The sequence below is a fragment of the Quercus suber genome, unplaced genomic scaffold (genome assembly GCF_002906115.3).
Source record: "Quercus suber isolate HL8 unplaced genomic scaffold, Cork oak 2.0 scaffold_236, whole genome shotgun sequence".
Lineage (NCBI taxonomy): Eukaryota > Viridiplantae > Streptophyta > Magnoliopsida > Fagales > Fagaceae > Quercus > Quercus suber.
Window position 1 is genome coordinate 409,513 of NW_027069693.1, and position 10,695 is coordinate 420,207.

The 10,695-nt window shown below is 29.2% G+C and overlaps 1 protein-coding gene across 1 annotated transcript; it reads right to left on the reverse strand.

Moving 5' to 3' along the window:
* Nucleotides 1-1,049: 1,049 nt before the first annotated feature.
* On the reverse strand, nucleotides 1,050-1,547 carry LOC112036147 (F-box protein At4g00893). The gene has a single exon (XM_065780476.1). The coding sequence runs from the start codon at nucleotides 1,545-1,547 to the stop codon at nucleotides 1,050-1,052; it is 498 nt and encodes a 165-aa protein (XP_065636548.1).
* Nucleotides 1,548-10,695: the final 9,148 nt, after the last annotated feature.

The window sequence follows — 10,695 nt, forward strand, 5'->3', positions numbered from 1 at the left end:
AAAAACATGTTAAGTTAATAACAAAGTTGTATCCATCATACCTTGCATTTTAGCTTAGTGGCACTTTCTGATCCCCATGTGAGGACAAAATTGCCAAATGCCCTTTTCGGACAAAAATAGCAGCTCTTTATCCCATTTTTCAAACTAATTAGGGAAATGTCCCTTTTTTGTAACTCAATTTGTGATAAATCGAGTTATATAAAAATAATAATAATAATAATAATTCTGGAGCCCTATAGCGGTATTTTTAAGGACCTATAGTGACGTTTTAAGGACTTATAGTGGCATTTTGTAACTCAACCTCCATGAAATCGAGTTATAGGCATTTTTTTAATTTTTTTTTTTACCTATAACTTCATTTCATAGAGGTCGAGTTACAAAACATCACTATAGGTCCTTAAAACGTCACTATAGGCTCCTTAAAAACGCCGCTATAAGGCCTAACTCGATTTATCACAAATCAAGTTTCAAAAGAGAGGCATTTCCCTAATTAGTTTGGGAAAGAGGGCAAAGAGCTATTAATTTTGCCTGAAAAGGGCATTTGGCAATTTTTTCCCCCCATGTGAAGCACTGGATTCAAATTCTACCCCACATATTATCTAGATTTATCTTTGATCAACTATAAAAAAATAAAAATAAAAACTACTTAGCATGAAATTTGCGGATAAAGCTTTAACTACAATCTCTCAAACCTATTGCAATCATCTTTGCATCTTTACTTATGTGCCCAAAGACATCACATATGACAAAAAAAAGAATTAATAAACTCCAATCTCCCAAACCTGTAGCAACCATCTTTGCATCTTCACTACTATGCCCCAAAGATATCATACAAAGCAATGAATGAACTACCTTTTTTTTTTTTTTTTTTTGAAAGAGGTCAACCGAGAAAAATGCTTGCATCCCAATGTATATGTCTCATTCCAAGTCTTTCTGACCAATCAAAATTGAAAACTCTGAAACACATAGAACTAGAACGATACACTAACCAGAGCTGCCATTAGACTCTACTATGAGCCCTTGTGTCAGACAATATCCCAGGAACAAATTCACATCCATGAGCATACTCCAATAACGGTGTGCAACACAAAAGGCCCCAACGCTCCTCCTGTAAAAACACAGTAAAAAGTTCCATTACTGTAAACCACATCCTCAACTGCCCTTTTAGGACCAGCAAACTTGACTGTGGTGCTCCATTTGCGGTCACCAGGTTGACATGTGCTTAGCCACATTTTGCTACTGTTTTTGGAACTTTGTATTGCAAAGCAAACGCAATCAGGAGAAGTTGGGACCGAGGAAAATGTACTTCGATTGAAGTTGATGTCAAGATCAGGTAGTTTGATTATAGTCTTCGTATAAGGATTGTAGAAGAATGACAATGTAGATTTCTGTAAAAGCAACCAATCAAACTTTGAAGCACATATGACTGCATCATTCAACTCTTTCCCCTCAATCTTGTTGTAAGTGACGTGACTTTGATTTTCAATTGGGAGGTGAAAGCTACTTAAACTGTAGACATTTCCATCAAAACCCCAACTGTGTTCCATTAGCCATGGAACTTGAAGGATCTCATAAAGTGGACCAACAGCCTGAATTTTCGCGAATTCTTACAAACTCGTTTAATAAAATCAATTTGTCTGCCAATTATATTAAAAACATCAACCGGAAGATTGGACCATGATCTAAGTTCTCTGCTGTTCCCTTACAACACTCAAGTGCTTGTGTCTATTCTCCATCATTGATGTATCTTTTGAACTATCCTTCCAAAATTCCACTCCATCAGTATTCAAAATATTAAAACATACAACCTCCCAAGAGTCCCAACCCTATCAAATTCCAAGCAAAATGACAATTAGAAAGTTCACTTTTGTCTTAGTCTAAAAATCCAATATATAAATATATAAATATATATATACACACACTCACACACAAAATCCATGGTCTAATTACTCAATTTGTGGGGTTCAAGTGATAACTCAGTGTGGTGTCTCATCCCCATTATCTACCTTACCTATCTAAAAATAAATAATTTTTTTATATAATAATACGAATTTGCGAACACAAATTCAAGAATATAAAACCAATATGTGGTGTTAAACAATAAACCCTAGTATTGAAAGTAATAACAAAATGAAAAATAAAATAAAAATAAAAGAAAGTAACAAAATTAGCAACTAGAAATGATGGGTATCTGAAAGAGTGTGATAATTACCAGAGGGTTTTGGTTTTGGGCGAAGTCACCAAGGTGGGGCAGCCGTATTCTCGCAGATGTCACTGAAAGCAACTGTTTCAGCTTGGCTCTCTGTTTTTCTTTTTAAGCTGATCAAGACCAATATATATATATATATATATATATGATAAGAAGTTGTGTTCTCAACCATCAGCTCTTTTCGCCTTTTCAAAGAGAGGAGTTTAGCACACTTCAACTTCATCAAAAAGTTAAACAAGTAACTCACACTTTCTTGATAACCAAAAAAAAAAAAAAAACTCACACTTTATTAAATTGTCATACATGGAAGGTTGTAAGTGGCGGAGAGAAAAACGATAGGCCTATGTGATAATCACAAACAACTAATTACAATCTACTGATATGTGAAAATATAAATTATTAAAATACATTTATCTGTTTTTAGATTGCGTAGGCTATCTTTCCTCTCAAAAAAAAAAAAAAAAAGATTGCGTAGGCTTGAGTGATGCTATCTTTTTTGAGGAAAGAGTGGAGTGATGCTATTTTGACCATATTTTTGGGGTAAATTAAAAAACTTTGTTCTTCACCTTTTCATTCTGTAGTACTAGCTCTCAAAATCAACGATAGGAGGAGCAAGGTTAGTCGACAGTTTGTAAGAGGAATCCCGTGAGATTAGCAAAATCCTCTTCTCTTTTTTTTTTTTTTTAATTAATAATTTTTTAAAATAGTTTTGAGGCTTTTGTTCTATCCAAAAAATATTTAAATTTAAATTATTAAGAAAAGAAGATAAAAAGGAATATGCAAAAGTCGTAATCAATTCTACTTAAAAAAGATTACCCAACATAAATGTAATTACTATCACTTTGACAATATGATAATTTCTCATTTTTCAGCAAAAAGATAACTATGAATCATTTTTCTTTTCCTTGTTGCTCTTCTCAAAATCTCAAAAAATAATGCAGAGTTGGAATCCCAATTTAACTTAGAATTTTTGTGGTTTTAGAGAATCTAGGTACAGAAGAACCATGAACGGAAAGCTTCCCCTTTCCTCCGATTCTTTGGTCTTAAGAATGAGTAATTGTCATTCTCCAACCCTTACTACCTAACTTCAGAACGAACAGCTAATGCCTTCCACTTATTGAATAGGGTTCTATGGTCAGTTCGCGACCTTGGATATTGAAGGCGTCCTTGGGGGTGATATTGTAGTTCCTTAGGAAAACATATTATATTTAAATATATATATATATATATCATATCATATCATATACTATATAATAAAGTTTAGCTTAGAAGCTGTGGTTGCGCCAAATTGCAGTACCAAATTGCAGTAAAGGCTTCAAAGTCGTGCCAAGTGGCTTGACTGAATTGATGTAATGTTTTAGATATAAACAACAATTTTTTGATCTTATCAATCACTTTGGATAAAGTAAGAGCAAGTGTTTTAACAAAATATGCTACTTATGTTTTATTCATATCAACTTATTTTCTCAAAAAAAAAAAAAAAAAACTTATTTTTCTTTTAATTCCAATGAAAACGTGAGATCTTTCAAGTTTCAAATTTTCTTATTTTCTTTTGAGAGATAAGAAAACTCCATCGCCAAACATGCTACAAGATAATGATAAAGCATAGCAATTCAATGGATAATGATAAGCCCTTTAAGTTGTGTTTATCTAAAATCTTATATTGATAAGTTTTTAGACAAACACCGTGTAACAAAGGCAATCTATGTTTGAAACAATTCTGTAACAAAGGTATGTATTTCTCCTCCTCTTCCTCTTCTTCTTCATTTTATTTATTTTTTTTTAGTTTTTTCTTTGATTTACTTATTGGCCAGAAAATAAATTTAATGTATGTGAAATGCACGGTACAATTATCTTCAATAGAAATAGATCAATTTATTTGAGCGCTCCTAACAACAAATATCTTGAATGATTCATGTTTGATTAAAAAATTATATGTTCTACTGTATAAATATATATATATCCACATATAGTTTATTAAGAGTGCAACAATTTTTTTTTAATAAGCATTAAAACTCACATGGATTTGAATGTCTCATTAACATTGGTGGGTTTGGATGCCCTAATTAATTAGTGGTTTGTAGGTTTTTTTTTTTTTTTTTTTTTTTTTTTTTTTTTTTTTCGGCAAATTTCAATGCTAACAATTTAGAATATTTGAAAAAGTTCCAAAAATATATATTATTAATAAAGTATAAAAATGACAACAATATTTATTTTTAAATGACAAAATAGTTATTTTTTTACAAAAATTATATAGAAAAAATTAATGACCAAATACTTTTTTTATTAAAATAGATATATATATATATATATATATATATTTTTGTTCTTATCATCTTCTCCTATTTTCTAAGTTTTTATTATTAAGAGTAAATTAAAATCTTATCTCCAAAATAAATAGATTGCAGCGCCAGCCATCATTTTTTTAGTTGATTTTTTTAAGCCAACCCATCATTAATATGTAATTAACTACACAAAAAATCATTTATGAATTGTATTCATCTCATTCTGAGTATTAAAAATTAGTATTTTAAGTTATATCTTTTTTGAGGAATGTAAGGAAAGTCTTTGGATTAGCTTTACTTCCTTTCCAGTAAATACAAGAGAGTTAATCCTCTAATCTATTCCGCTTACATTACTCCCTTAATATATCTTTTTATTAGTTTCATTTGGAGTGCAAGCACTTACATTTGGCTAAATAACTATGCAAGTAATGCGATGATGAGTTCATGCACCACCAACAATATTAATTATTCACCTTTAACAAAGTTGGACGAGGAATTAAAAAAAAAAAAAAGTAGTTCATTCATTGCTTTGTATGATATCTTTGGGGCATAGTAGTGAAGATGCAAAGATGGTTGCTACAGGTTTGGGAGATTGGAGTTTATTAATTCTTTTTTTTGTCGTATGTGATGTCTTTGGGCACATAAGTAAAGATGCAAAGATGATTGCAATAGGTTTGAGAGATTGTAGTTAAAGCTTTATCCGCAAATATTCATGCTAAGTAGTTTTTATTTTTATTTTTTTATAGTTGATCAAAGATAAATCTAGATAATATGTGGGGTAGAATTTGAATCCAGTGCTTCACATGGGGGAAAAACGATAGGCCTATGTGATAATCACAAACAACTAATTACAATCTACTGATACGTGAAGGTATAAATTATTGAAATACGTTTATCTGTTTTTAGATTGCGTAGGCTATCTTTTCTCTCAAAAAGAAAAAAAAAAAAAAAAAAAAAAGATTGCGTAGGCTTGAGTGATGCTATCTTTTTTGAGGAAAGAGTGGAGTGATGCTATCTTGACCATATTTTTGGGTAAATTAAAAAACTTTGATCTACACCCTTTTCATTCTGTAGTACTAGCTCTCAAAATCAACGATAGGAGGAGCAAGGTTAGTCGACAGTTTGTAAGAGGAATCCCGTGAGATTAGCAAAATCCTCTTCTTTTTTTTTTTTTTTTTATTAATAATTTTTTAAAATAGTTTTGAGGCTTTTGTTCTATCCAAAAAAATATTTAAATTTAAATTATTAAGAAAGAAGATAAAAAAGAAGATGCAAAAGTCGTAATCAATTCTACTTAAAAAAGATTACCCAACAATAAATGTAATTACTATCACTTTGACAATACGATAATTTCTCATTTTTCAGCAAAAAAGATAACTATGAATCATTTTTCTTTTCCCTTGTTGCTCTTCTCAAAATCTCAAAAAAGAATGCAGAGTTGGAATCCCAATTTAACTTAGAATTTTTGTGGTTTTAGAGAATCTAGGTACAGAAGAACCATGAACGGAAAGCTTCCCCTTTCCTCCGATTCTTTGGTCTTAAGAATGAGTAATTGCCGTTCTCCAACCCTTACTACCTAACTTCAGAACGAACAGCTAATGCCTTCCACTTATTGAATAGGGTTCTATGGTCAGTTCACGACCCTTGGATGTTGAAGGCGTCCTTGGGGTGATATTGTAGTTCCTTAGGAAAACATATTATATTTAAATATATATATATATATCATATCATATACTATATAATAAAAGTTTAGCTTAGAAGCTGTGGTTGCGCCAAATTGCAGTACCAAATTGCAGTAAAGGCTTCAAAGCCGTGCCAAGTGGCTTGACTGAATCGATGTAATGTTTTAGATAAAAACAACAATTTTTTGATCTTATCAATCACTTTGGATAAAGTAAGAGTAAGTGTTTTAACAAAATATGCAACTTATGTTTTATTCATATCAACTTCTTTTCTCAAAAAAAAAAAAAAAAACTTATTTTTCTTTTAATTCCAATGAAAACGTGAGATCTTTCAAGTTTCAAATTTTCTTATTTTCTTTTGAGAGATAAGAAAACTCCATCGCCAAACATGCTACAAGATAATGATAAAGTATAGCAATTCAATGGATAATGATAAGCCCTTTAAGTTGTGTTTATCTAAAATCTTATATTGATAAGTTTTTAGACAAACACCGTGTAACAAAGGCAATCTATGTTTGAAACAATTTTGTAACAAGGTATGTATTTCTCCTCCTCTTCCTCTTCTTCTTCATTTTATTTATTTTTTTTTAGTTTTTTCTTTGATTTACTTATTGGCCAGAAAATAAATTTAATGTATGTGAAATGCACGGTACAGTTATCTTCAATAGAAATAGATCAATTTATTTGAGCGCTCCTAACAACAAATATCTTGAATGATTCATGTTTTATTAAAAAATTATATGTTCTACTGTATAAATATATATATATATATACACATATAGTTTATTAAGAGTGCAACAATTTTTTTTTAATAAGCATTAAAACTCACATGGATTTGAATGTCTCATTAACATTGGTGGGTTTGGATGCCCTAATTAATTAGTGGTTTGTAGGTTTTTTTTTTTTTTTTTTTTTCGGCAAATTTCAATGCTAACAATTTAGAATATTTGAAAAAGTTCCAAAAAATATATTATTAATAAAGTATAAAAATGATAACAATATTTATTTTTAAATGACAAAAATAGTTATTTTTTTACAAAAAATTATATAGAAAAATTAATGACCAAATACTTTTTTATTAAAAAAAAAATATATATATATATATATATATTTTTTTGTTCTTATCATCTTCTCCTATTTTCTAAGTTTTTATTATTAAGAGTAATTAAAATCTTATCTCCAAAATAAATAGATTGCAGCGCCAGCCATCATTTTTTTAAGTTGATTTTTTGAAGCCAATCCCATTATTAATATATATTAACTACACAAAAAATCATTTATAAATTGTATTCATCTCATTCTGAGTATTAAAAATTAGTATTTTAAGTTATATCTTTTTTGAGGAAATGGTAAGGAAAGTCTTTGGATCTAGCTTTAGTAAATACAAGAGAGTTAATCCTCTAATCTATTCCGCTTACATTGCTCCCTTAATATATCTTTTTATTAGTTTCATGTGGAGTGCAAGCACTTACAATTGGCTAAATAACTATGCAAGTAATGCGATGATGAGTTCATGCACCACCAACAATATTAATTATTCACCTTTAACAAAGTTGGACGAGGAATTAAAAAAAAAAAAAAAAAAAAGNTAAAAGTTGAGCTTAGAAGTCATGATTGCGCCAAGTGGTAGCACCAAATTGTAGAAATTTTTGTACTTTTTTAATTAAAAAATAGATATATATATATATATATATATTTTTTTTTTTGTTCTTATCTTCTTCTCCTATGATTTCTAAGTTGATAAAATTTTTAATTTGATTACAATCAAAATTCTTTATCTAATACTTTTATTATTAAGAGTAAATAAAATCTTATCTCCAAAATAAATGGATTTCTAAGTTGATAAAAATCTTAATTGGATCACAATCCAAATTCTTCATCTAATCCTTTTATTAGTAAGAGTAAATAAAATCTTATCTCCAAAATAAATGGATTTCTAAGTTGATAAAAATCTTAATTGGATCACAATCCAAATTCTTCACCTAATCCTTTTATTATTAAGAGTAAATAAAATCTTATCTCCAAAATTAATGGATTGCAATGCCATCATTTTTTTAGTTGATTTTTTTTAAGCCAACCCATCATTAATATGTAATTAACTACACAAAAAATAATTTATGAATTGTATTCATCTCATTCTAGATATTAAAAAATTAGAATTTTTTTATACAAGATAAAAATTCTACTCTAGCCTAATATAAGTGTATATATATTGTGAAATTTCTTTTTAAAAACTTGAACCCGCCCTTACTCCTCACCCCCACAAGCACTTATACCAATGCACCAAGGTGTGGGGGCAAGGAGCTAGGATTCAAGTCTAATATATTCCGCTTATATTGCCCTTAATATATCTTTTATTAGTTTCCTTTGGATGCAAGACTTACATTTGGCTAAATAACTAGCAAGTATGCGAGATGAGTTCATGCACCACCAACAATATTAAATTCACCTTTAACAAAGTTGGACGAGTAATAAAAAAAAATAAAAAATTAGTAGTTCATTCATTGCTTTGTATGATATCTTAGGGGCATAGTAGTGAAGATGCAAAGATGGTTGCTACAGGTTTGGAGATTGAGAGTTATTAATTCTATTTTTTGTCGTATGTGATGTCTTTGGGCAATAAGTGAAGATGCAAAGAGATTGCAATAGGTTTGAGAGATTGTGTTAAAGCTTTATCCGCAAATTCATGCTAAGTAGTTTTTATTTTTTATATTTTTTATAGTTGATCAACAGATAAATCTAGATAATATGTGGGGTAGAATTTGAATCAGTGCTTCACACGGGTATTAGAAAGTGCCACTAAGCTAAAATGCAAGGTATGATGGATACAACTTTGTTATTAACTTAACATGTTTTTTTCTTTTAAAATCAAATATAGAATTTATAAATTATATATATGATTGTGGCCATTAAATTTTTAAATTGTCAAACCCCAACCCCCAACCCCCAACACACACACACACACATATTGCTGACTTATTTTGTTTTGTAATAATACAAAGAAAGAGGATAAGATCAAATAATACAAATTGTTGTATTATTACCAAGCTTGATTAAGCCATGCAAGCATAATGCTAGTGTGTGTGTATATATATAGTTTGTTTCTTCTTAACTTAATTTTTTGTTCTAGTAAATTTATTACTTAATTACATTTTTTAATAAGTTATGAAAATAAGATATTACAAAAATATATTGAAAAATGAACAACCAATTTTTTAAAACATGCTAAAATTTCATTGAAAATTAATATTTGAACTAATAATAATCTTTTGTAAAAATAAATTTGATTCATTTTAAATGGACTAGAAGTGTATTCATATGGAATCTAAATAGAATCAGGTAGAATCAATTTTAGATAAATTTAAAATAGTTTTGAATAAGTTAGAAGTATTATACAATTCAAAGTGTTACAAAGAATAGAAGCATGATCAATTTTGATTGAGTTTTTTTTTTTTTTTGTTAATATATATGTTTTTAAAATTCATTCATTTACGCACTTGACATGAAATTAGAGAGAGAAATTACTCTTGACACAAAATTTAAGCTCATTTAAAATCTATAAACACTTTACATAAGATTATAGTGCAATTAGCACACTTAATGCAGCAATGAAATACAATTAGAATCTAATTTAAACTGTTGATTAAACTTGGGATGATTTGAGACTCAGAGCGGAGTGGTCTGGGACTCTAGAGGATGGGAGAAAATTTTGGGGAAAATGGGAGGGAACAAACATGGATGGTTGACGAAATTGAAAGTTGATTAGGACCACATTAACTTTGTTAGTTTTAAAGATTTTGATACCAACAATTGCTGCCAATTTTGTTGAAAGAAAGTTGTGGGTTGATTCAACTTAACGATATCGATGCTAATCGGTGCTTAAACAGCCCTGCCTTCAATTAGAGTCAATTTTTATTTTATAACAAGAATGGTGCAATATGGAAAATTCCCCTAGCCCCAACAGCACCAATCAATAAACAATTAAACCTCTAACTCCTAAACAAAGCCTTTAACAAAGGTTGAAGCAGCAAAGCAATTACAAAACCCAATTTGGCTACCATACAAACGAATGAAAAATGGCAACTAGCACTAGGATTATCCACCAAATGCAATTTTGAAATCCTTGAATGAAATTTCCCTAACTACTAAAGCTTTCAAAGTGTCTCCAAATCAACATGATTAATGTTAACTAGTTAACATATTGATATAGTTCAATACACATCAAATAAAAGAAAAAGTTTAGCTACAAACTTGGTTGTAGCCTAAATCTACAATTTCTTTTAAAAAATTAACATTGTTACACATTTTGAAAATCTAATTATTAAATTGCATGTTCTTTATACTTTTAACACACTGTCAAATTTTGTGTCAATCGAATATAACCCATAAACTTATTTTTTATGCATAATTTATACTACAAAAATTTGTAATTTAAACAATTAATTAATGATATAGTTATTGATCTTTGATTTTCTAAAAAGTTTGCAAGCATGGAAGAGTTTATAGAGTAAAAGAAAGA

Bases quoted from the DNA above. Each gene is read 5' to 3' on its own strand.
- LOC112036147 (XM_065780476.1), bottom strand. From the start codon at position 1,547: ATGGAACACAGTTGGGGTTTTGATGGAAATGTCTACAGTTTAAGTAGC.